This window comes from Brassica rapa, chromosome A03 (genome assembly GCF_000309985.2).
Source record: "Brassica rapa cultivar Chiifu-401-42 chromosome A03, CAAS_Brap_v3.01, whole genome shotgun sequence".
Taxonomy (NCBI): Eukaryota; Viridiplantae; Streptophyta; class Magnoliopsida; order Brassicales; family Brassicaceae; genus Brassica; species Brassica rapa.
Window position 1 is genome coordinate 578,803 of NC_024797.2, and position 27,087 is coordinate 605,889.

At 32.9% G+C, this 27,087-nt stretch overlaps 4 protein-coding genes across 6 annotated transcripts; 1 reads left to right on the plus strand and 3 right to left on the minus strand.

Annotated features, from left to right (window-relative positions):
• Positions 1 to 308: 308 nt before the first annotated feature.
• On the minus strand, positions 309 to 4,554 carry LOC103855537 (glucomannan 4-beta-mannosyltransferase 9). Its single transcript, XM_009132531.3, has 9 exons — positions 4,225 to 4,554; positions 4,021 to 4,119; positions 3,679 to 3,931; positions 1,626 to 1,736; positions 1,406 to 1,542; positions 1,196 to 1,309; positions 847 to 1,046; positions 569 to 760; positions 309 to 474 (listed from the first exon to the last, which is right to left on the minus strand). The coding sequence occupies exons 1-9, from the start codon at positions 4,552 to 4,554 to the stop codon at positions 312 to 314; spliced, it is 1,599 nt and encodes a 532-aa protein (XP_009130779.1). The 3' UTR covers positions 309 to 311.
• LOC103855538 (putative homeobox-leucine zipper protein ATHB-51) lies at positions 4,553 to 16,217 on the plus strand. The gene is made up of 3 exons (XM_009132532.3): positions 4,553 to 14,602; positions 15,375 to 15,733; positions 15,866 to 16,217. The coding sequence occupies exons 1-3, from the start codon at positions 14,485 to 14,487 to the stop codon at positions 16,043 to 16,045; spliced, it is 657 nt and encodes a 218-aa protein (XP_009130780.1). The 5' UTR covers positions 4,553 to 14,484; the 3' UTR covers positions 16,046 to 16,217.
• LOC103855539 (probable glycosyltransferase At5g03795) lies at positions 15,289 to 19,742 on the minus strand. The gene is made up of 4 exons (XM_009132534.3): positions 19,443 to 19,742; positions 18,801 to 19,042; positions 17,487 to 17,835; positions 15,289 to 17,398 (listed from the first exon to the last, which is right to left on the minus strand). Exons 1-4 carry the CDS (start codon positions 19,740 to 19,742, stop codon positions 16,733 to 16,735), a joined length of 1,557 nt encoding a protein of 518 aa, XP_009130782.2. The 3' UTR covers positions 15,289 to 16,732.
• On the minus strand, positions 19,740 to 25,772 carry LOC103855540 (GDSL esterase/lipase At5g03810). 3 transcript variants are annotated; one of them, XM_009132536.3, is made up of 6 exons: positions 24,872 to 25,772; positions 24,384 to 24,517; positions 24,245 to 24,298; positions 21,444 to 21,623; positions 21,078 to 21,336; positions 19,740 to 20,867 (listed from the first exon to the last, which is right to left on the minus strand). In XM_009132536.3, the coding sequence occupies exons 1-6, from the start codon at positions 25,104 to 25,106 to the stop codon at positions 20,668 to 20,670; spliced, it is 1,062 nt and encodes a 353-aa protein (XP_009130784.1). In that variant the 5' UTR covers positions 25,107 to 25,772; the 3' UTR covers positions 19,740 to 20,667. The 3 variants fall into 3 exon arrangements, with proteins under 3 accessions (XP_009130784.1, XP_033145081.1, XP_009130783.1); XM_033289190.1 differs by lacking the exons at positions 19,740 to 20,867; positions 21,078 to 21,336; positions 21,444 to 21,623 and adding exons at positions 21,799 to 23,489; positions 23,697 to 23,960 and having other exon boundaries at positions 24,065 to 24,298; XM_009132535.3 differs by lacking the exons at positions 19,740 to 20,867; positions 21,078 to 21,336; positions 21,444 to 21,623 and adding exons at positions 21,799 to 23,489; positions 23,702 to 23,960 and having other exon boundaries at positions 24,065 to 24,298; positions 24,872 to 25,770.
• Positions 25,773 to 27,087: the final 1,315 nt, after the last annotated feature.

The window sequence follows — 27,087 nt, forward strand, 5'->3', positions numbered from 1 at the left end:
TCTACAGATTGGTTTGCTCTGATCCTCCGGTTGAAACCTTTGTATCAAAACTAGGCCTACCGCGTCCATATTCATACAATATGATGATTTCAATACATAGAAAATGGAATCAAAATATTTTCTGCCTTGCCATAAGCGCCAATACTCTATTGCTTTTGAGAAATCTGAAAGTATTCTTATCTTCAACACTACACACCATCATCAATTCTCTCTATTCACACCAACAAGAATTTTAAAAAGAGAAGCCAAATGAAAAAAAAAAAAAAAAGAGTAAATCATCCTCTTATTCTCGAGAAAACTCATTTTTCCCTTCAAGAGTTAGGCACAATCGTCCCAATTTGCCCTAATCCCGCAATGAAGAACGCGATTGCTTGCGCGAAAAGGTATAGGTAATAATGATTCTTCCCAAAGAACACGTCATAGCATCCCACAAAGAACAGATACATTCCTACGCCAAGTTCCAACACATGAATCCTGCCAAAAGACACCAAGAAAACAGAATCAGAATGAAACAAAACTGCAAGAAATTTAAGTATTTGGTTTGCTTTTACATGGGAGAAGTTTTCACCTATCTCCGAATCTAAAACGAAGCTTCTTTAGAGTCTTGGTTGCGGATTTAGCCTTAAGATCTCCTAGTTTCTCAGTAACAATCCACTCGTTAACTCTACCACCTTCGAGTAAACCGATGAATGTAGCTTTTGTTCTGTGGAGAGACATCACGTTCTCGAATAGAATCCAAAACACCATAAGATGCAATGACCTATAATAAGACATATGTAAGCAACAATTAGAGGCCAAATGAGACGTCGCTTGAGCAGCAAGAAACTCTTGGAATATTATTTTTACCTTGGTGTACCGACGGCGTTAAGCAGAGTAATGATGGAAGGAATGTAAACCGCTCCCCATTTCGGTACGGTTACTTCCGGTACAAGAACCGTAGCCGGTAAGATCACACAATAAAAGATGAAGGTAACAATGTGTGCTACAATCTTTCTAACCACGAAGAAGCTATATATCACATGAACTTTCTTCCATAATGTCACGTTCTGCCAATAAGAAGACCGAATTTTTTAGCTTGGGGCACAAGAGAAGGCTTTATACGTTTGATTAGTAGTTTGAACCTTGTTAACCATGTAAGTTTCGGTTAACTAACCGGTTCGATTTAGTATGGAGGTAGATAGAAAGAGTTATAAACCTTGTTAGTCATGATTTCGAATGCCATTTTCCTGAAAAGATTTGCTGGACCACATGACCACCTATGCTGTTGATACCTATACGCCTTGAATGTACTTGGCAATTCGTTTTTAACCTATAAATTTTAAAAACCATATATATCAATTAAACTGCTTACTCAGCCACTAATTGACACATATACACATTGTTAGATAGTAAAATGTATATATACCTTCAAGGAGCCAAGGTACAAAAATTTCCAACCCTTGAGACTAGCTCGAACGGCCAAATCCATATCTTCCACGGTCGTTCTATCTTTCCAACCACCAGCTTCGCTTAATGCCGATATTCTCCATATTCCGGCAGTTCCTAATATTATTGTAACCAAATATTATGAAATTGTAATAAGTTAAAGACAGACAAAAAAAATTCAATGAAGATAAAAAAAATACCGTTGAAACCGAAGAAGGCGTAAGTAGAAGAACCAACTTCTTGTTCGACCGTAAAATGATAATCCAAAGACATTTCTTGCATCCTTGTCATCAAACATTCATCCGAATTTACTGCAATATTAGAAAAAATAGAGTTGAATAATGAAATTTTAATAAGTATTTTGCATATTACACAATCAGTTAATGTGGCATTGATGAAGACATTAAAAACCAGTTGGTGACATTTAGATCAATGTTTTCAATTATCAAATCTTAGACAGCTCAGACGTCCAATTAGATTTCAACATTAATTTTGTCAATTTAGCTCACATGATCTATGCTACTATGTTTTAGTATAGTATTTGTTCTTGTCTACAAGTATAACTAATCAAATAAAATAAAAATGGTTTCACTAATTGGTCGTATCAGATTTGCAATCAAGAAAATACCAAAAAACAAAGTCTACTCTTTTTTTTGACATAAACAAAGTCTACTTTAAAAAAAAGTGAGTGGTGAGAATGAGAGTGACAGAGACTAGTAGCAGAGAGACCATGTAGGTTCCACGTTGTTGCACATGGAAGATGACTATTCTCGGCATACTATTTTTACTATATCACAAAACAAGCCCCCATGGACCTACACTTCCCATTATGTTCTCTGCACTCGTTATGGGACACGACGACGAGGCCAGTGAAGCAACACCACTAAATCTACTCTTTAATTTGATCATAAAACATATTTTTTTTTTTTGGTAAAAATCATAAAACATATTTGTTGTTGTTGGTTTTCTGAATTTTAATATGTGGAGTTGTCGACTAATGTTTGGTTGCTGCAAAAATTAAGAAATTAACGAAGAGAATCCGCTTCTTGTTCGAAGAAAATACTTCAGTTTCAAGTGTGTTAAATACTATTCTCTCTGTTCCACAAATATATATTTTTTAGTATTTTCATACATATTAAAAAAAAACATTAAATTATCATAATAAATATATTGTTTTCTATAATTTTCAATAACTTTCAACTAATAGTAATTCAATAAAATCAATTAATAAAATCAGTTAATTTTTTTTGAGGTTTACAATTTTCTCATAGAAAACATAAAAATTTTATCTTAAACCAACAGAGGGAGTATATGTGTGGCAGCTTTTTGAACGCCAGAAGTTATAGACTCACTGGTGGAAAATCTATTTTTACTAACTCTTGCAGACATACCAAATACAAAGGACAAAAAATGAAATATGGCAGTAGTTAGAAATTGATTTTGCCCTTATTATATGCTTCCTAGATCATTTAAAATATTAATTGTTAATAAAAGTGTTTTTAATTTATAGTTGAAGAAAGTGGTTCCACATTTTAAAGCTAAAGCACAAAGTAATGAGTAATGACGAACATAATCGATATCTCAACATCAAGATCCGCTATGTAGGTCTTTACTTGGGGCCTAGCAATAAAACACCCACCGACACTTCTGTTAATGTAACTAAAACTTTCTTTATGCAAACATAATCTTATTTATTAAATAATTAAAACCTCATAATCATATCATGTCATAATCATATGGTGTGTTTTTTTTTTTTTTTTGGTAAACGATCATATATCGTGTGTTATTTGTTTTATGGTGTTTTATAATACGTTCCTCAGTTCTTACAAAGTTTCACTTATATTTAAATCTAACTATAGGTATTAGTTTATTCGAACCATCTCCACAATAGTCGTCCATTTAAAATGTCATCAATTCACAATCAACACACATAGTATAACATAAGTATGTCTAAATTAACTAATGTGCATTGATCACATGATTTTGTAATTATTATTAGTATCCGATTTGAGTATAATTGCAAAAGGTTGTACAATTTAGAGTACTTAGCCTAAAAAGGGAGTAGTAATTGAGATAAAAAAATATATCAAACCCGTCTCTAACTTTCTAATCTAAGCAGTGATCAGTGATTATTAGCCCTTATCAATCACGTGACAACCAAACTAAATTGGCCTAAAATTACTAAAATCAAAACTATGTATCTCGAAAAAAAAAATGTTCAAATAATAACCAGATTTTTTTTAAAAAAATTACCGAATTTCCAGCGAGCTTGAACTAAAGCAAGCTTAGGGTTATGGAGGAGGAACGGTACGGTTCTCCAGAGATAATCCGGTTCAGGCTGAAAATCAGCGTCGAAGATTGCAACGTAATCACAGCTTTTGACATAACTCTTCTTCATACCTTCTTTCAAAGCTCCAGCCTTGTACCCGTTTCTGTTATCTCTTATCTCATACTTTATGTTTATTCCTTTACTCGCCCATCTACTACACTCCTTCTCCACTAGATCCTGCCCAAACATCAAGAACAAGAATAAACTTGCAACTCTTCGAAAAACCCACGTCGAAAAATTAAATCTTTGTGAAGAAAAGAGCTTACTTTGATCGTTGGATCAGTGGAATCATCAAGAACTTGAATAACGATTCTATCAGACGGCCATGAGAGCCCACAAGCAGCTCCAATAGACAGCTGATAAACCTACACTGACAACATTTAAACACACAAGAGATCGATGAACAAAACAGAGTATGGAACAGAGTATGAAACAGAGCATGAAACAGAGTTTTGGTTAGTTGATGGTACCTCTCGTTCGTTGTACATTGGGATTTGGACAAGAACCATAGGATAAACAGAGTTACCATGCTCGATGTCGTCTTTCATTGGTTCCCATTTGAAACGTTTCTCTGGCTTCCGACCAAAGAGTTTAACAAGAGAGATTACTATTCCCATGTAGACCCTTTCCACGAATAGCATCACCGACATCGTTAAGCAGATGTAAACTGCGAGCCTAAGGACTGGGACAATCAATGGAGCTCGAATCTGATCCAAGATCATTGTCATTTGCATTGTGATGTCGTCTCTGTATCCCATGAACGAGTCCGGAATCACCGCAGCTGAATCGCCGAGCTCCATTTCTTCTTACTTGGACGACAGAAAGAAAAAAAAACAGAGGAGGAAGCAAGAACCCTAGAATATATGTGATCCTTGTGAAACACGCAAGAAGGTACAATGTGATTCTTTAAAAAGTTTCTTTTGGCGTAAAGAAATCTAAGAGGACGGAACAGAGAGACAGAGTTTTTTTTTCCGGCAAGGTGAAAAATCTCTGTCTTCTCTGCCTGAAAACACTCAGATTGTCGGGAACAAAGAGAATTAAACTTTTTAACTTTTGTTTTTTAATGTTTATATGGTTTGGTAAGAGAGGAAAGTTAATAATAACGAAAGGTGGAGAAGGAGAAGATGATTCTTGGGAAGAAATAAAGAAGAGAGGAGAGAGATCTATAAACGGAAACAGAGAGAAGAGTGTGTGTGTGAGAAATAAACAGAGGTGAATGTCTTTATATAAAGCATGTCTGCCTTTGTATTGTTTTAGAATAATCATTTTCATTTTCATTTTCTCTTTTGGTTTTACTTTATTTTATTTTACAGTATGTATTTGTTATTATAGATAAATTATTTTTTTGCTCCATCAACCATAAACTTGCTTTATCTATATAAGTACTAGTAAACATTGTTGAACATCAAAAACATTATTTAAGCAAAAATTAAAACATCACAAAACATAAACGATGGCCGGGATGGGAGTTTATCGAATTGTTATATGTAGTATCATTTCTGTTTTTGTGCTTTATTGTTAGTTTTCAACTTTTTATACGACTTTTATTTTTTTCTCCAGTTGACATTACCAAAATGTAATTGACTAATAACCACCGTGAAGTGTGTATACTGTTTTTTTTTTCTTGACATCGTTTGTATACTGTTATTAAACAGAACATTTTGGATATTTATATACATAGGTCAAAAGAGTTCGGTAGATGTCATAGTTGGTAATTTAGTAGTTTAGAACTAGCAATTAAAGGCCAAATAACATTTTGTGTGAGGTTCAATACAAAATGAAGAAATAATGCTTGGCGGACACCAATGTTCTACAAATCACATAATGTATAACAAGTTTATTCCAATAGGAAAGTGATTGTATTTATTCTTTTCTCGAGGAAACAATATCTCGTATTGTTGTCCTCTCTCGTTACAGTATAACGTAAAACTCACGATTATAGAATGATCAATTGTGTAGTACAAGTATTGAAATCATGCAGTGGTCCATATATAGAGAAACAGATATAGGAGTCTCAGTTTTGTCTGTGAAGTCCATTAAGGTGTTATGTGTAACAATATTAATTATATGTGTATTGGTCGAATAAGTAACAAATATTGTATATACATTCACACTCTTTTAACGAATCAATAAGAAAAATAAACAATGTTAATCATGAAAGAGCTGGCTAACATTAATTTGGATTATGATCTATAATTGATAGTATTGGTTTTGTAGTACGTTAGTTTTTTTTTCTTGGACAGCTTGTAGTAGGTTAGTTATTGTTTTAGAAAATATCTGATAATAATGAACAACAATTCAAAACTGAAAAGAAAATATGTTGCTAACCAATAAAAATTGACCAAAAGCTCCAGAGTTGATAAAGAATACTCAAGATGTTTCAGCAAAGCACATTTGTTTTATTGTTAATTGGCGATGATGCCGCTTCATCTAGCACCGACGGTACCATTTTGTTTGTATACATACATCATCAGTTTTAATAGCTATCATAAATAAACAAATAAAACATTGACTAAACATTTTAGTAAACAAAAAAGTCAATTCTTTCATAAACTTCGACGCACGTTTCCAGCTTTGTTTATCAATCATTTTTACTACATGAACTTAATGTTACTAGATGGATCTCGTTCTAAAAAAAAGGTAGATGGATCTCGATTGTTTTCAGACGGTAGTAAGATGGAACACACAGCGGGAAAGAAAGGACTGCCCAATAGCCGACGTTGACTGTTACGGTGTTACCTATTTAGAACGTAGATGGTCATTAGTTTTTTTTTTTGTAGTTATCTTGCACTACTCTATGTAGTTCTTTGCTACGAGACTCTATGTCGTTATGAAATTTTAAAACACAATAAATAAAAACGTATTTATTCAAAACTTTTTTTGGTCTAAATTTATTCAAAACTTTTGAAAACGTGAACTTGACATCTACGATGGAATGCAAAATAGTTTGTGGATCAAAGACTTGTATTTCCTAGTCATCACGGCAACAAACATTTCACTTCACGAAGATACTTTATTTGGAATGATTCATTTTCGGACCGTACGTCCAGTTCCAAAACATATATTAAAAAGGGAAATTTGAACTAATAACCAACAAAAAAATTATATTTCACTAACTAACCATTTTCTTCCATCTCTCCTTCTTTTTCTTCCTATCTCTCTCTACTCTCTTACTACAAAACTAATATTTCTTCCAATATAGTTATTCAACAAATTAACCCTAAAATTCAAATAATTTAGAAGCTTTTACCCTTTTTTTTTTGGTTCGTGCTTCTGATAGGGTACTTCGTGTTATAATCAGTTATTAAGTCAGTAGATTGACAAATTAAAGTCTGTAATTAGTTGGCATGTCATGTGAGAACACATACCGAGATAATAATCCAGCATATATACATGAGTTTGTGATAATATAAAGTTACAAACAAACTTGAGTTAATTGTTACATAATTACTAAAATTAAATCATATAAATTCTTACGTCTTCGCCAATATTCTTACAAATATTCACTATTAGAATATAACTTTTGTACGTGACATAACTCATATATTGCTTCTTAGACTTAAGCAATTTGTTAATTTGAATTGCATATATGCCATTCTTAAAAAAAAAAATTTACAGTTGGCTTTTGATTTCTTGGAATGTGAAACAAGTATGTATGATTATATCTCTATATTATTATGGTAACTTAAACAATAATAAAAATTGTGGTCTGAGGTATAATAATGATAATACAAATAAATGAATAAAATAAATAATTGGAGAAATAAAATAGCACTACATATGTAGTTGCATGCAACCAGGAAGTAACATGCAGTGCCATGCAAGTAAATATAATGTAAAGGGACCAAATACCACATGGGTTCTTACAATTGAACTTTGCTTCTTTCACTCACAGTTATCACTATTCGTTTTATCTTTCATCATTTTAAATAATTCTGAATCTTCAATTTTTATATCAATAAGTTACGTGTCTATTGAACTAAATCAAACATACAGCTAACTATATGTGATTTTCTCAGTAAATAGCTAGAGACACATAATCCTATTCCGAAAACTGATGACAATGTATACACTTTATCAGACAAAAAAATGTATACGATTTTTATACAGAAAACTAGATAGATTCTATGATTTCACTGTAAAAAGGAAATAAAACCAACTGGATTTTATGAATTTATAAAACATTTTTATTGGTTTTTGGGTTTTGAAATTTTAAAAGATTGAAATATCTCGAAGAAGGTTAGGAATGTATCTCTTTGTAAATGTTCCTACTCATAAAATATGTGATCGACCTTGTTGCTCTCTATCCCCATGAACAAAACATTTACAAATAGAATGTTGGGTCCCTAATGTTTGTTTGATTTTCAAAAGAAAAGGTTGTACATTTATTTTATAATTAAGTCTTTCAAAAAGAAAAATGGGTATCTATGTTACTTTAGATATGATAACTATATTGTACTCTCTCTGTTTTTAAAAGATACATATTCTAAACTTTTCATATATATTAAAAAAACTCATTAAATATACATTGTTTTTGTGAATAACAATTTTTCATAACTTTTAACCAATAAAAATTCAATAAACACCATTAATTTTTTTGAAACTTACAATTTTTCATAAAATCATACATTAAAAAGTGAAAATGTATCTTTTTGAAACAATTTCTTTTTTAGAATATACATTTTTAGGAACGGAGGGAGTACTAAATAAGCTATAATAATTATGAAAGTATTCAAAGAATCAATCAATTTTTGTAGAAAACATATCGAAGGAACTAAAAAATAACAACCGATGGGATATAGAATTGATATCCTATCTACTTTGCCACCGAAACTCTCCTCTCTATTTATTTTAGGGTGTTATTTCAACTTTTAATTGTCGGCATATATATTCTGTGTCTATATTATTACATTACGTATATGTTGATTTTGTAGAATGATTCTTTTAGTCTTCATCCCCTTTAAAAGCTATGAGGGGGTTGTTGAGCCTCCTAATTAAATGTTTAATGGCTAAACTTAATTAGCATAAAACCCGATCATTATGTCATTCATTATAATTGTTGTAGTTGCATGAAATTGAAATAAACAAGTCACAAAAGAAAAACTTTAATGATATATATTTAATCCTTTTTAAAAAATATCGCCCTTATATATTTTTACAATAAACAAGAACCATAAAGATTTTTTTTTCTTTTTGACGATATAAAATTATAAAGTAATTTTAAAAATACCTTATTTATGTTTGGGTGTGCTTGCATTACATAATACTTCGAGAAGCTATCATTGGATCTGGTTAAAGTTTATAAACCACTTACTTAATGTGTACAGTTTCGCTCCTATAAGGCGGAGGAGAAACCACACCTCAGTCTTCATCACTCTATTTCTCACCTACTTCCATGTTCCAATACTAATTTTGTTTTAAATATTTATATATACAACAGGAAAGTTCATAGGTCAAGTTTTTTTATATATAACTTTTAGGTGGATTATCACATATTAAATACTTTTACCTCTTTTGACGAAAGCATAGCCATCTTTAATATTCTATTAATTAGTTGTTCGTTCATTAATCGAACAATCGTTCTAATACTTTTCCATTTACAATATTTTACGTACATAAGCTGACTAGACTTAAGGTGGGCTGAAACAAAACTACGATGCTAGTTACGACGAATGTGAGTTCCAGATTAATCTGAAACGACAGATAAAGGCTCAACAGCAAGCAACATGGCACGTGGGAAGTTAAACTTTCTATCGAAGTTGATGATGTTAGTTGTTACCTTTGGAAGATCGTTTAATCAAGTAATGAATAATACTCGAGTTTATGAAATAATGGACCGACACTTGCACTAAACTCTTGAAACGTTTACGATTATTTTGCAAACGTAAACGCTAAAAGGAGAATCTTTATTCCATGTGAACCTCACATTCGCGTTTGTTACCGTATAGATACGTTGGAAGCGGTTATTCTAATTGGGCCAATGTTGGGCCTTATTTACTAATACAGTGGCCTTACACGGACTCAAAGCAATACGACGTCTTGGCAGTAATCTACGGTGACTTCGGCGCCGTCGCTGGGTGGTGACGGAGGCGTGATGGAGCTTGGAGTGCTTGTGCACAGATGATACAGAGCTTTAACCTACAGCGTCTCACCGTTCATTCACCTTGAAGTATGTTACAACTTACAAGTGCTCATTGATAAGATGCATATATAGTATATAGTCCACTCTTTCCCTCTTTTCTCTCAACATTTATGTTATGTTTTGATAGGTTATTACGTTGGACATTTCTCTCGTATGGTGAAGGCAATGCAGCACGGGAATCCCTTATCGATTACACATGTATCAACCAAACTAGAGCTCAAAGAAGCGATTAACTTGCTCCTGAGTAACCCTGAGATCTTGGAAGCGAATCAGAGAGCTTCTAAAGAGGCATATGAATCTCTAGCGAGCTGCATTGTCTCTAGCATTTGGAATCTTCTCAGTTGCTAGTGTTGGATAATTGACACTATAAGCAAACGAGATTCGGAGATAATATTCTATTTTCTTCAGCCGTCAAGCAAAGCGCCCGTGGCCTAATGGATAAGGCGTTTGACTTCTAGTCATTCTTGTTTTTATTTTTGTTCTTTCTATATGTAATTGGATATCTGTGGGTTTCTTCCTACAAACCATTTTGCCAGTCTTCATATCCTATGGATTTTGAAATTTCGAATTTGCTATCTAAGTAAATTACTGCAAATTTATTTACTCTGATTCTTCAAATGGCCTTTCCAAAATGTTCATTTTGTTGGTTTGTAACTATCTTTAAAATGTAGTTAAGGTATATGGGTTATGGAGTTTCAAACTTTAATTTTGGAGGGTTTAGAGTTTTGATCTTTCAATATGTGGAGATACATATTTTAAATTTTAAATTCAGATGTATATAGAACGTGATCATAGTTTGAAAAACATACGATACGATACTATACAATACTTCTTGTGGAGGAATAACTTGTTTACCTATTATTCATCATCAATATCTGTTAGCATGTTAAATGCTTTACTATAGCTTTGTCATAATTATTTAGATCCAAAATTTTATCCATCATTTTATTACAAGAATAGTTTAATATATTTTGTGACTTCGTTAATAATTATTCAATGTATAAGTGGGTTAGTCTTATGGAACTTGTTCCCCCTTTTTTACTATATATGTCGGGTAAATTTTCTACACACAATGAATTTGCATAGGAACAATTAAGTTGTGCACAGTCTTATTTAGTGTCTGACTTTAACGGCGGGATTCAATTCTTTACGTATTACGAATTGAAACCAATAGTAAAGGGAGGTACTGTACCAACTTTAACCTTCACGGCTTCACTGTTATTTTGATTTTTTTTCTTAATGTTGAACCTTTCCAGTTTCCACATATCGTTACTCATTGGTGGTATAAAAGATATTAGTTTATATCTTGTGAGTGTAGTAATTAGTGTATGATCATGTGCATGTAGTAAGAAACAAATTAATTATCATGATCAACGTGAAAAAACATGTATTTGTTTATATTAAGGGATCTTCTAATTTAAATTAGAAATTTGTATATTCTATATATAGTTTATGGCTTATATATTGATAATATGATCAATCTTATATTTCTTTTATACTTTACGTATAAGTTAGCCAGTAGATTTTAATCACTTGAATCTAGTAACTAAAAGTATTATATTTTATGAGCAGTTTAAGTTTTAGTTGTTAAAAATAATTTGTGAAATTTCAAGTGTAGTTCACTGGCGTTTGAGGGGAAGATAAATCTAATACGGTGAACTCTGGTTCCAACTCTGCTGACCACACGGATATGAACTATTGTTTTCAGTTTATTTGAATGCTTAAGATATAGTTTATCCGTGGGTTGTACCTTCATCCGGAAGTTAGGTCTGAAATATATCCGGGTTTAATCTTTTTAGTTTTAAAAAAAAGTTTAGCAAACAATGTTATATATATAGTCTCTAGGATCTTCTTACCCTATATGAAGCATCCCATGTGACAAATAACGTTTAGCTCCAAGAAGAGTGGGGACCTTTTTATTGATTACCGATCGTAGTAACTAATGGTCTTTGAACGGGTTGGGTTCTCCTTAATATCTGAGATTTTAAGCCTGTCTCGCTTTTTTTCTTATCTTTTTTCTAATGCATGCATGAGACTGTTAAAGGTTTTTGCGCGGATATTATTTAATTTCCATGACCATATTTACATAGTAAATTTTTATTTTGTCTGTGTGTTTTTTTGGTTAAAAGAACTCTGTGTTTGTTCTTCGACTTCTGTAACATGATTTTGTATGTAGAAACCGTTATCATGAACCCAATTGACTATCTACTGGTTCTTAATATCATTTACTATTATATGGAAAAATTAAGAGCCGCTAGTCTTTAGTTTCAATTAAAATATACTTGAACAAATAAAAATATCTTTATATGTTCATAGGCAGGACTGGTCCTGAGCACAGCCAATTGAAACTTCGGCATAAGTTCCTCAAAATTTTTAAAAGAAATTATACATAAAAAGAATTCCAAATTTGTAAAAATTTTTTTTTTTGAATATCCTTAATTTCAACATCTCAGGGACGCTCCTGTTCATAGGTGAATATATAATGATAAATAAAAGTTGAAAAGATTGGCGATCATATCATACAATTCACGAGTAACTAAATTAACTTGGGTAGGAAAACTTTGGAGTTTCAGCTTAATGATAAATACCGATGTCTTTTTTGGAGAAATTGATCTGAATTTAGATTATTTTGAGAACAAAGTGGATTGTGTTTGTCCTAATCCATACATAATATTAAAAAGACACCATATATGAGTATAAACACACAAATAACACTATTATTTTGAGTTTTGAAAACACATCTTACTTTTAGTCCAGATCGAAGACTGTTATGAAGGGTCTTTAGCTGAAATAGTAGAATTTCATAAAGAAAGAGCCTATGATAAGTAGTTATCAAACGAATCCTTTACAATGAATGCAGTCATCTAAATCCATTAAAAAATAAAACAAAATCAAACACTCTGAAAATTGTGATGTCTCATCTCTTTCAAGAGTTTAGGCTCAAAAGGTTCCCTTTCTCTTATACACTGTCGTTAGTTTTAAAATTCATTACTTATCATCAATCCGTTCAGCCCTATCTGCTTTTAACATACAAAAAGATTCCTTCCTCTTCACCTCTAGCTCTCTCTATTAAACTGTTACACATCAACTATTTGTTGAGTGGCAATTGAATATGAGAGAGAGAGAGAGATTGTGTGTATAACTTCAAGTTAATAAAAGAATGTGGGGGTAAAGAGAGAAAGAGGAGTACGCAGTAGATGAGGACAATGAGACTTAGTTTTCAAATTAACTTGTTCTTTGTTTTGGCTTTTATTGGTCATATCACACTCTTTATATATATGATCTACTTAGCTCTCTGTGTTGATTCTTAGCTTTCAAAGATAGCTTTTGGCCTCACCCTATACTCTATACAGGTTACTGCACATATACATGGTTATGGTCATTATGAATTTGCCACTAGTGACAACTTTTTTTGCATATTAATGTAGTAATTCAAGCGCAAGCGCGCTCGCACATACACACACACATATATATACCAAGAATGGAGGCATAGCCAAAGGAGGGGAACTACATTGTCAGTTTTCTGGAGTTTTTGGGACCATTTATTCCTGTTCACTCTTTCTCTTTCACATACTTCAAGCTTAACTTTGACAAAAATAAACATCCCCACCTATGTTAATAGATTTAATATATAAAAGCTCAAAAATGTTCATTCATTTTTCCTTTCTTCTACATTATTTATTTTCCACGTCTATAAAAATCAGTCCAATGAGACGGTGGTTTTGATGTTAGTGCTCACAATTGGGGTTTTGTAAATGTTAAAAAGTTCCAACTATAGAAAATCCGTTAAATATATTTAGTCCAGACGGAATGTGAATTACCATTTATTGGTTTTATACAATCCTCTTTTTTGGTGCACTCACACACGGTTAGGATTGTAAAAATATCTATATTTTTATGAATTATATTAAGAGAACCTCTTATCCTTTTTAAGTAAAATAAAAATTCTCTTAAATCTCGCACATGACCTCAAAAATCCAAACTGTGTTGGTTGGTTCACATTGTGTTTAAACTTGTAACAATACTTGTAAACGATGATATTTTTCTTAATATAAAGAAAATATGTAATTCAGACGACAAAAAATAGCTGGCCGAAAATATTTAAAATTCCTTGGATACAACAAAATATGTCAACCTATATTAATGTTAGAGAGATGATGGATGATGACTGATGATGTGCAAGTAAGACAAAATTATATCACACTTTCCTTTTCCATCTTTAAATTCCAAAACAAAAAGCACTATTGGGTTGCTCCCTTATTAGATGGAAATCCTCACAGAATAGTACACACACATCTCGCTCACTTTCCATCACTATCTCTATATATCCCTCTAGATGCATATCCCAATTATAAATATCTTCCTTTGAACGCTGCATGCTCTCAAACTTTGTTGCACCTCCAAAAGACAAAGTGTATAGAAGAGAACCTTCTTGTCACGCCTCTCTTACTCTTGTCTTGTGGTCCAATAAAACCCTAATTTTCTTTTCGTCAGTTTCTCCACTATATTAGATCCTACAACTTTCATACTTTTTACTTATCTCTTATATACATTAAGATTCACAAGAACGAATAAGAAAATAAAAGAAATGGAATGGTCAACGACAAACAACTTAGAAAACATGAGAGTTGCTTTTATGCTGCCGACATGGCCGGAGTCGAGCTCCTTTAACTCACTACATAACTTCAACTATGATCCTTATGCAGGTATATACTGATGTACAAATATATATATATATATATATATATATATATATATATATTTTTCAAACTGTCGATTTATATGCTTTCGATTCTATAGAGTTTTAACTTAATTATATTCATGGTCTTATCTCTTTGTGGCGTTGTTCTATATTGGGGTAAGGTTTTAAATCCTTGTATATTTTACGAAGACGTAGGTCTGTATTGTAAGTGCTAGTTTAGTCTCGCGTTTGACAAATCCATGCATTGACTTTGATTTTTTGGTCGGATCCATTAACTTTGTTTTGTCACAACAAATCCATGTAAGTAGAAAAAACTTGATTTTCCCACACTTTCAAGTGTTTTTCAAGTATAAAGGACTATTCCTTTCCTTTATTTTATGCTATGGATTATTTGAGAACGTGTTCGCAGGCATCATTCCAAAGCCTTGAGTATGCCACCTAAAAACGTTACTCTTCTGAGATGATAAGTTTTTTTTCTAACAACTGAGATGAGAAGTTAAGATGTTCTTATCTTCACTCTAGAAAAAATAAGATTTTACGGGTTTTTTTCCTTTTCTTGGGATCCAAACTTTTCCTTGGGATCCAAATTCTATGAAGCTAAAACGTCACTTCTGAAAAGTTGAGACTCGTTTATGTTCACTTTTATAAAAAAAAACACGGAAACTTTTTTTATCAATGTTTATTCCGAACTTTTTCTAGCTAGGCGTTTGCTATTTTTTTTTTTTTTTGAACAACTGCTAGGCGTTTGCTAAAAAATAATACTGTTTGTGTTACAGCAGGAAATTCATACACGCCTGCTGATACGCAAACCGGACCGGTTATCTCTGTACCTGAACCAGACAAGATCATTAATGCGTACCGATTACCAAGCAACAACAACGAGATAACAAAAAAGAAGAGACTAACGAGTGGACAATTAGCTTCACTTGAACGGAGTTTTCAAGATGAGATCAAACTTGATTCAGACAGGAAGCTAAAGCTGTCAAGAGAGCTTGGTTTGCAGCCACGTCAGATAGCGGTTTGGTTCCAGAACCGTCGTGCACGCTGGAAGGCAAAACAGCTCGAGCAGCTGTACGATTCGCTTAGGAAAGAGTACGACGTGGTCTGTAGAGAGAAGCAGATGCTACATGAGGAGGTCTGTGTACAATATTGCACTCATTTAAAATAATAGGGTCTAATTAAATACTATCCGTTATTTTTGTTTTATATTTTACTTCTTGATTCAATCAGAGAAACCCCCTCCAAAAAAAATTGATTTGTAACGCAGGTGAAGAAGCTGAGAGCTATACTAAGAGACCATGGACTAATCAAGAAGCAGATCTCCGGTGTGACCAGTGGGGAAGACACGACGGAGATTCCATCTGTGGTGACCACTAAAGTGTACGGTACTGATCAATACAACAATCAGATGGTTGTCGCTTCTTCTTGCTGGCCGCCTTACCCGTGATAGCTGCTGCTGATCTTAGAGACAGAGAGCTTTAGACTAGTCATGGTACTTTCAAGTTGTGTTGCAACTAAGAGACAAGCTTTTGCTCATTGTACGATCTGAAAACATAAATGTAACGTTCTTGTGTCTCACGCTGATCAATATATTCATTCCATGGTATCTTTATTTGAAAGTTGCTTTTGCCTTTGTGTTTTCTCTTGCTTTGGCTGCATGCTGGCTTCTTTGCTTCATTTTTTTTAATACACAAGTGGAAGCCTAATTTAAGCAAGAAACTTAAACCCATTAAGGAAAGCCCACGAGGAATCCATCCAGTTCTCATTGATTTACCAGAAAAGCTAGTGCTTTCTGGTTTTCGCCCATTTAAAGGTCAGTTTAGTTGAGCCCAAGCCCAAACTTCATATATATATAATGTAATATCAACTCTAAATTAATTAATTAACAGAATAAACACCAACATTCCACCTAATAATCTGATCAATAGTCACGGTTCTTCAATGAATCAACAAATTTTCATACTGATTCTTTGATTAATTTCTAAATAAATAAAATAAGAAATACGAAACAAACGATGCATTATTTGTTTATTACAGATTTAATGAAGAGAAGTTATTATTTATACAGGACCACTTTCCCGGACATTTCATTTCACAACCGAAACAAACAAAAATCTACAAACCAACCCATAACTTACACCTCACGTATCCTCACATTCAATCTCCTTACCCATATTGAATGAAGAATCATATGAAACACATCAAACCTCTTAGCCGGAGAATTCACCTCAAAATGCCTCCTTACCTTCAACACTCTCCGGTACATCTTTAGATACTGTCTAGGCGATATGGACGTCAAGATCGTCTTCAACTTTGGTATGTCCTCCACGGAAACGATCACCGAGAACGATCTCCAATTCAACACATCGCTGAAAGGTGGGACGTACCCTGAGTTTATCAAAACCGGAACGCATCCCGAGTAAAGCGCCTCGACGATCCTAGGGCTCGCAACCTCGTAGCCGCTCGGACATAAGCAGAACTTGCTGCTCCGCATCATGTCTGGATAAGACGTTCCTTTAGGGAGATACTTGTGCACTCTAATGTCATTGTCTTTGTTCTCCCAATGTTGGAGCAAGACCGGCCTTACCGGTCCGTGTACACCTCCCGCAAAGAAGGCAAGGATGGGACGTATAGAAGGTGATGGGCCACCGACTAATCCTTTTAAGGAACCGGTCCGTAGGTTGATCTCTGGTATGGAGACATCTTTTCTCGGTTTGAATCTCTCAGACGTGTTGGCATTGCATAGAGCTCGGATCGAGTTTTGTCCTAAATGTGGATGAGAAAAGCTTGCCTCAGGACCCTATACCAAAAAAGTCCAAGATTATAACGGTAATAATAACTAACTAAATGATATATATACACTCAGTATACGTCAAGTGCTAGTGTACCCAGTCATGGCAAGAGAGTATGAAATGGTCAGCTCCGATGCTACGGTTCCAATAAGGATACCTATCGCTAACAAGATCGATGTAATCCCTCACGGTTCTTCGGATGGGGCCAAAATCGTGGGAGTCACGTTGATACACGTATCTTACCATCTTTACGACACTGAGAGGTAAATAAAAGGCGTGGGCCTTGTCCGGATTATTGGTACGGAAGTGGGTATCCCTTTCCATCTCGTAGATGAAGTTTCCTTCCATAGAGTATATGCTTTTGCATGGACCATCGTGGAACAACGGTGGGTCACCTTCTTTGTACACGAATATCTTGAATTGTTTCTCCATCTCCAAGTAGCTCCTAAGCAATTCAATACAAATAAGACGATAGAAAACATTAGCACGTCGTGGTCATGTTAGGAGAAATCGCCATGCCAAAAAGACACTACCATTATCTACTTTAGCAAGAATCTGTATATACAAAATTGTATTTATCAACATCTATAGTACGCAAACCGACAGTCGTCTCGTATCAACTGTCTTGTGCAGTCTACGTCAATAGTTCTCAACATCATTTCTTAAAAAAAACGTTACCTTATTCTGCTAAACCATACAAGATGGGGGGCCAATATGGAATCTCTTGAATTTACTAGTTTAGTCCCAAGAAAAAAATCAAGGTATGTGATACTTTTCTTGTCTTAAGCATTTAATATGGAACCGCAAAAGATAGAATAATAAAAACCAAATAAGGTAGGTAATAATTTCATCACCAAGGTTCATATACATACTGCATACATCTAGTCGTCATAATCTTCAATTTTAGTACTTTTTTCAAATGTAGGTTTTCCCATGAATTCTGTGGTAGGATAAAAAGTTCTTTAAAGTGAAATGATCTAGACATACAATCATGAAATGATATGGAGCAAATCATCTACTACTGTACTATTCTCATAAATGTTCCAAATAAAATCAACAATTATATATCAAGATAGAAATTTAAGACGTGATATTCAAATTTAATACTAGAAATCTCCATGCCATATTTCCAACATCACTTTTGGTAAAGAACAATAATAACTTCATATTCTCCAGCATTAATTACGATTCAAAGCTCCGACCCGTTTAACTTAAAATTAAATTAAAATAAACTCTTAGAAAACGAATAAATTCATATTTCTAAGCCGTTAGCCTTTACTTTAGTTCAATAAACGCTAAGCGAACCTAAATGTTTTGTAACTTCAAACATCATTATTAAAATTAGTAGTAGAAGAAAGTAATTATAATTGAAAACATGCGCAAAAAGAATATTATACTACTACTACTTACCGATGAAAGACCTTGGCATTCCAATACATCGGACCAATAGGTACATAGTCCGGGTCGTCCACGGGATCGTCCATCGAAGCGGCTTTAATGGCGACTCGAGCCTTTTGTAGTTCGAATTCGATTTTGTCTATTTTTTTAGTAACTCTTTTCTTCATTAGTTCCGACGATGCCGTAGAAGTGACGTTATTACTTACCAAAGTAATGTTGATCGGGTTCAATTGAATTGTCCGATTTTTATCACCCTGTTAACAACATCAGTTTTTTCTTTAGATGATTATGCACATGGAAGAAATATAATTTTTTTTTTGGAATTTAATACAATTAAAAATTGACATGTGTTATTGATTAATTACTTAAATTTTAGACCACCCAACCGCACACGTATCATAGAATAGTGGGCATTTCTCTACTATCTTTTTGTTTCACGAGTTTGCGGTTTTAAACAGTTGACTGTAGTTTGACCATGTAATTTGAAACATACTAATCTTTAAAAAAAATATTTGTTGGTATAATGTACAATTAGAAAGTAAATAGATAAAGACAAAAAGGCAGAAGCCGCAGAATAAAAAAAAAGAAGAAAGACATGCAAAGATGGAGACACAAGAAAAGAATAATTTGATATTCCTGAGCAATTTCCCTAACCTGAACAGATTCCACTTTAGTCGATAAAGCTGATGTTGGCAACGACACTTCCTTCGCCGCCTGTAGAGATGGTGCCGGTGCCGGTGCCGGGGCCGGAGGCAGAGATGGAGAAGAAAGAAGAAGAGGAGGAGAAATATGAGTGGTGGACAAAGAGGTTAAGAAAGATGTTGGACATTTAGGACCAATATTTACAAAGACGAAACCAGAAACGAGAACAAGAGGAACCATGAAGAGAAAGAGTTTGGCCGAGGAACATGCTGACATGATTCTACACTTCCCATCAACATCCTCATCTCCCATCTCTCTTTCTCTCTCAATTTTTTTATGAGAAGAAGAAGACGAAGAATCAAATTAAAGAAGTTTTTTATATAATTAATTTACCTTTATGCTTTCGGTTTTATCAGCAGAGCAAGAGAAATTTAAGATGGTGAATTGTAGAATAACATTTGGTAATAAGTGGTTGCTTCCTCGTGCCAAGCGTCGTCTTTCCATTCTCTCTTTACTTCTCACATGCAAACTTTTCTCTATTTCCTTTGTGTACCCCAAACCTTTTAATTCTATTTCTTTCCACCCCCTCCCAACAAATTATTAACCACATGCCCAACCCATTGTTAAGTAGCCCAATATTATGTCATTTTTCTTTCCAAGTGATTTCATATTATACATGTGTGTTATCTTTCACCTCTTGTAACCAAGGCTGCGGTGAAGAGTTTCTACACATTCCCATCTATGAAATATATATCAAATCCCTTAGCTTATTGAAGACTACTAAAAGCTTTTCCTTCTCTTAACATTTATGCATAACAAAGCTCCATAGAGCTAATTCCATTTTGTATCAATAAGGTTGAAGAGCTAGAATATTTCTCCCATAGAAACCTCTCCAACGGTGGACATGAATGAATGAGCGCCCATGGATAAACCTTCTCTGTCCGACTATTCTGATATTGTAGTGGAGAAATTTACTTGAGGTGTCTGTATTGTTGGAAGCTTAGAAATATTGTCATTTACCATATAGTTGACCAAGGATGCTTGTCAAACAAACATTTTGCAGTGATTATGGAAGCATAATTTGGTGGATCACTATATTTTTAATTTTTCTTACATGAGATGGTAAATACATTGAATGCGAATGACTAAAAGAAAACAAGCAGGCAAGCATTGTTTAGGCTAATTAGTCTATAAATACATTTTGGTCACGTCATCTTAATTGTTTGAATCTTTTAGTTTAGGTTTGGGAAATGAGAGAGAATCCTTGGCCAAGAAGATTGTCGGCTAGAACACGATTGGCTGCTTCTGATGGATGAAAACCGTCCCAAAACACGTAACTGGTAGCATTTGAACATGTACCCACCGATAATGCATTGCATAGAAACGAAGTTTCCACTGTTCCGGTTCCACAACAAGCCCTTCTTGATTCAAAAAACCCTACATTCAAAAACAAATATTTAAAAATATTTAGTAAAAACAAAATAATGGAAAAGAATGTTACTGTTGGTCGTCTAAAGTCTAATGTTGGATTTCATAAAAATCAGGAGAAGAGTTATGATTTTTATTTTATTTTTGTCAACGAAGAAGCGTTATGATATTTCTTGAAAAATCGTATGGTTTCATAAAAGGATTGTCAAAATACCGTACCATTCTCTTCAGGCTTCATGACCATGTTCAATAGAGGATTATAAATGTCAAAAACGACCAATTTCAGACCAGGAAGCTTGTTGGCTAGGTTCACAGACGTGTTGTTGAGTTTGGTATTGAAGGAAACCGCGTCCCGGTTTAGTCTTTCGACGCACGTATTGCTCCCAATACCACCAAACATCGTTATCGCTGCTGGCAAACAACCCAAGGGTGGTAACGTCGTTACTCCAATTCTTCTAGCACCTAAATCATACATATTCTGCAAAAAAAAGATAAAGCACATTTTTTTGAATATTGGTATAAGGTGAATACATAGTAAATCGTTACGTTAGGATAATTAAAAACTATGGTAATATTTTTAGTTACTTGGATAAAGGTTGAATAAAATCTCATGAGACGATCTGAGAATCGATCAGGTGTGACTATTGCATTAAGGATAGGATTAATGTAATAGCTTTGAAGAAAATCGCTGGATCCGGTGCTAAGAAGATGAATCGCGCCTTTGAATATCTCGTTGGCTTTGTCTCTCCCTACCATGCTTGTCACCTTGCTTTGGTTTTTAGCTTTAACTAATGCATTTTATATTAAACATAAACTAAAATCTAAAAATATGAATGGTAGAAAAAGCATATATAACTAAAAAAAAATACAAAATAAAAATATTATTTAATCTCTTTTTATTAAACCAGAATCATTCTCATGGACCCAATCTTTTTTGTAATTTTTTAAATTAAACACATCATTCTGTTATATAGTTAGATTCATTATTCTAATTTTGGAAAATAGCATTATACTATTAAATGTGTTTTCAAACAACACAAAAACTAATCTTGTGTCCAAACAATATAAAATATTAGGTCCTAATTTTTTAATAACTTTTTTTTATCTATTAGATTCTTATTCTTAAATTGTTTTTATTCTTAAGAACACATAATTCTATATGCGAGATTATATTAATATTTGATTTAACGTCAAATAGTTTTATATAAATAAAATGTTAGAGTCAATATATTAATATTTTAATCAAATAAATTAGAGATATTTTATTAAAATTTATAATAAAACGGGTTGAAATAATTAAAAACAAAATTAATTATTTTTTAATAAGCGAGATATAAAATAATATAATTATATAATTTTCAAATACAATAAAAAAAATGTTAAAACATTGCTGAAATCTATTGACATTGTAAATTATATTTTGTTAAAAATATTTATGCATTTTAAGCGCGAATCGTATTCTAGTTTTTTATTAAAATGTGTGGAAATCTTAAACAACAATCTTTTAAATACAATGGGAGTATTATCTAAGATCACGATGGATAATGCCATTATTACGCCCTCTGAGATGGATTGATGGACCAGCATTAAGTTGGATCGATAGTAGATTGAATTTGATTAAATAAATCAGAATTTGATATCATATTAAGTTAGAAGGCATTGCTAACATATTTAACATTTACACCCAAAAAAAAAGATTGCTAACATAAAACAAAACTAAAGAAATATACATTTTTTACATGGGATTGCTAGTAAAGATATTAAATGTGAGAAATTTTGAATGCGGATGACTAAGTAAAGAAAACAAGCTAGCAAGCATTATTTAAGCTAATTAGTCTATAATATATTTTCGTCACGTCATCTTAACGGATTGAATATTTTAATTTAGGTTTAGGAAATGAGAGAGATTCCTTGGACAAGAAGATTGTCTGCGAGAACTCGATTGGCTGCTTCGGATAGATGAAAACCGTCCCAAAACACGTAACTGCTAGCATTTGAACATGTACCCACCGATAATGCATTGCATAGAGGTTTCCGTTGTCCACAACAGGCCCTTCTTGATTCAAAAAATCTAAATGAACATGAATGAATTTAAGAGCGCTGGGGAGCTAAATGGCTATGGATAAACCTTCTTTGTCTGACTATTCTGATATTGTTGTGGAGAAATTTACTTGAGGTGTCTGTATTGTTGGAAGCTTACAAATATTGACATTTATACTAAATAGTTGACCAAGGATGCTTGCCAAACAAACATGCAGTGATTATGGAAGCATAGTTTAGTGGATCACTATTTTTTGTATTTTTCTTACATGAGATGGTAAATACATTGAATGCGGATGACTAAAAGAAAACAAGCAGGCAAGCATTGTTTAGGCTAATTAGTCTATAATACATTTTGGTCACGTCATCTTAACTGTTTGAATCTTTTAATTTAGGTTTGGGAAATGAGAGAGAATCCTTGGCCAAGAAGATTGTCGGCTAGAACACGATTGGCTGCTTCTGATGGATGAAAACCGTCCCAAAACACGTAACTGGTAGCATTTGAACATGTACCCACCGATAATGCATTGCATAGAAACGAAGTTTCCACTGTTCCGGTTCCACAACAAGCCCTCCTTGATTCAAAAAACCCTACATTCAAAAGCAAATATCTAAAAATATTTAGTAAGAACAAAAATAATGGAAAAAGAATGTTACTGTTGGTCGTCTAAAGTCTAATGTTGGATTTCATAAAAATCAGGAGAAGAGTTATGATTTTTATTTTATTTTTGTCAACGAAGAAGCGTTATGATATTTCTTGAAAAATCGTATGGTTTCATAAAAGGATTGTCAAAATACCGTACCATTCTCTTCAGGCTTCATGACCATGTTCAATAGAGGATTATAAATGTCAAAAACGACCAATTTCAGACCAGGAAGCTTGTTGGCTAGGTTCACAGACGTGTTGTTGAGTTTGGTATTGAAGGAAACCGCGTCCCGGTTTAGTCTTTCGACGCACGTATTGCTCCCAATACCACCAAACATCGTTATCGCTGCTGGCAAACAACCCAAGGGTGGTAACGACGTTACTCCAATTCTTCTAGCACCTAAATCATACATATTCTGCAAAAAAAGATAAAGCACATTTTTTGAATATTGGTATAAGGTAATACATAGTAAACCGTTACGTTAGGATAATTAAAAACTATGGTAATATTTTTAGTTACTTGGATAAAGGTTGAATAAAATCTCATGAGACGATCTGAGAATCGATCAGGTGTGACTATTGCATTAAGGATAGGATTAATGTAATAGCTTTGAAGAAAATCGCTGGATCCGGTGCTAAGAAGATGAATCGCGCCTTTGAATATCTCGTTGGCTTTGTCTCTCCCTACCATGCTTGTCACCTTGCTTTGGTACTCTTTGTAGTTTTCCACTTGTTGGGTCAAGCTGATTGCGTTCTACAAAACATACGATACACCATAAAATGTTAAAGCATTCCGGTTAGCTAGTTACTAACCAAGTTTATAATACAGAGTTATTTACGTATAATAAGGAAGTTCCGTCGTGATAACCAGAAGCACCAGAGGCGAAATTGGCTCCGGTTAACAAATTAGTCTCATTTGCTGCATCTTGGCTAAGGTACGCCACCGGGTAAGAAGTGAACCCTAAATTCTCAGCTGCTCAAAAAAAAAACAAGATATATGAATTGATAAAGTAAGACATTATGGATCCAAAATTGATAAAATGAATAATTACAAAATAATATAAATTAATTAATTAATTAATTAAAAAACAACAGAACTAAAAACAAAATAACTAATAAAAAATCAGTAAGCCCTTTCTCAAAAAGAAAAATAGGATTAATAAAAAATGGAATGAGAATTATTAAAAAATTAAGTCTTCAAGTAACATAAAGTATGACTAAACATAGTTTCACTGGAATGACTAAACATATTTTCACAAATTATGCGATTGCATTTGTGGCATATATGAACCATTATATATGTAAGTAATTTTAGGCTGGCTCAAACCGGTAAAGTCTATGGCGAGTTTTCCGTTAGAGAAACGACCGGTGGCAGTGTGGGCTAAGAAGTCGCGTCCGTAGGGAGGAAAATTGGCCTTGACGAGGGTAAGGCGAAGATTGTTGTTACCGGCATCGACAACAGAATCTCCCATTATGATTAGAGCCGGTACAAGAGGTTGACCGGTCCCAAAGCCGGCGTAGAAACCGGTAAGGACCAAGAAGGTAATCAGACTTGTAAACATTTTCCTTTTCTCTTTGGATATACAATATAAAACGATAAAGAGATGAGTGAACGAAGAGGTGGTGAATGGTTACGGCTTTTAAAGGACGAGAAAGTAGTGAAATTGTTTGAAAAAGGATAAAGAAACAAACCAAACAAACTACCATTTTTAGACCAAAAAAGGATAGTGACGAAAAAAAAGGACCAAAAAAGGATAAACAATTTGTTCGAAGCATACCAATCTGAATTTTCTGTTACATTTTCATTGGATTTCAAACCAGTTAATAACGTTTATATTATTATTATGTTTAGTAGTTAGATCATTTCCACATTCCAAGGACTAATTGATCACTCAAAATGGTTAGGCTCTGAATTCGTGGATAGAGTTAAATCCGTGGATAGAGTAGAAAATGATGCATTAAAAAAATCTTTCAACCATCATTCTTGCTAATTTTGATGTATTTTTGTTAGAACATCTATATTATTAAAGTTGAAGTACACATTGGGATTGTTTGGCAATATGAATAGTAGTTAAAAAATAGTACTGTTTGGAAACATGGATAGCAGTAAATTAGAAAAAACAATAATGGGCTTATGCTACTAAAAAAAATTGAAAGTCCATTACATTATATTAAAAAGTAATGGATCTATGTTACTTGATATATATATATTCAAATCAAAATAATAATTTAAAATTAATTTATATCAAAAATTCATTCAAAAATATACATATATTCAAAATTTGATTTTTACTAACATATTTTCCAATAACTATTATAATTTTTTTAAATATATATAATAAAAATACAATACAAAATCCAATTTCAAACACCAACTTAAATTATGGTTTTATATTTCACATTAAGTTTTAAAATATAATATGTGATTATTTATATGATTGTACTTATAAAATATTATTAATTACAAGAAAACTTATTTGATGGTACGTATAAAATACGATTAGTTATATGATAACACATATTTTGTAACCTATGATAACACATATAGGATATATATAATAGTGATTAGGGGTGGACGTTCGGATTCGTTTTCGGGTCTTTTTGGGATTTCGTGTTCAGTTCAGATCTTTGAAGATTTGGTTCTGATTTGGATAACCAATTTAAATAGGTTTGGTTTAAATATTTGGATAGAGAATTAATAATTATTTAAGTATTTTTAGAGTTTTGAGTATTTTTTTAACTATTTAAGATATTTACGTTTAATTATTTGTATATATTTTCAAGCATTTATGCGAACTTAAAAGTATCATATATATAAGTATATAAATCTATTTTGGATACCCAAAATAATTCGGATCGGATTAAGTTTCAATTATTCAAATACCAAAATTTTGAATAATTCAGATATTTAATCAATTCTGGTTCGGATTTAGTACTACTTATTCGGATTAAGATCGGTTTGAATCTTCGAATTCAAGTTTTTTACTCAACCCTAAATAATGACATAAGAAGCAAATATCATCATATTTTTTTAAAAAAAATAGACCCGCACGAGCGTGCGGGTCAAAATCTAGTCTTAATTATAGCATGATTATGTGGAAGTTAACAGATTGTAAATACTAAAAGAAAAAAAAAAACAATATCTTCTAGTTTAACTTTTTGGTAGATTTGATATCGTACTAACGTTCTATTGGGATAAGAGACACGCAATGCATCCAGAAGAATGAGTAATCAGTGTAACCCGTGGGCATATACTGCATATGATACCTCTCACATTTTTCATGCAATTATTATAAACAAAAATATTAATATTTATAGGGACTTAATCGGTCAAAAGATCTACGAAGAGATCACATGCATGTTTTATCATTTGAATGAAACTAACTTTAACTAAACTCTTACCTCCCAAATTTCTTCTTAACAAACCTTTTTGTTTTCTTCCTTGAGTCTCATACCTCATTTCGGTTCCCTTTTCCAACAAGTGTCTTACTAAACCGAATGAAACTAAAACTTATAACCTGATAAGCTGGTTTTTCGTTGTGT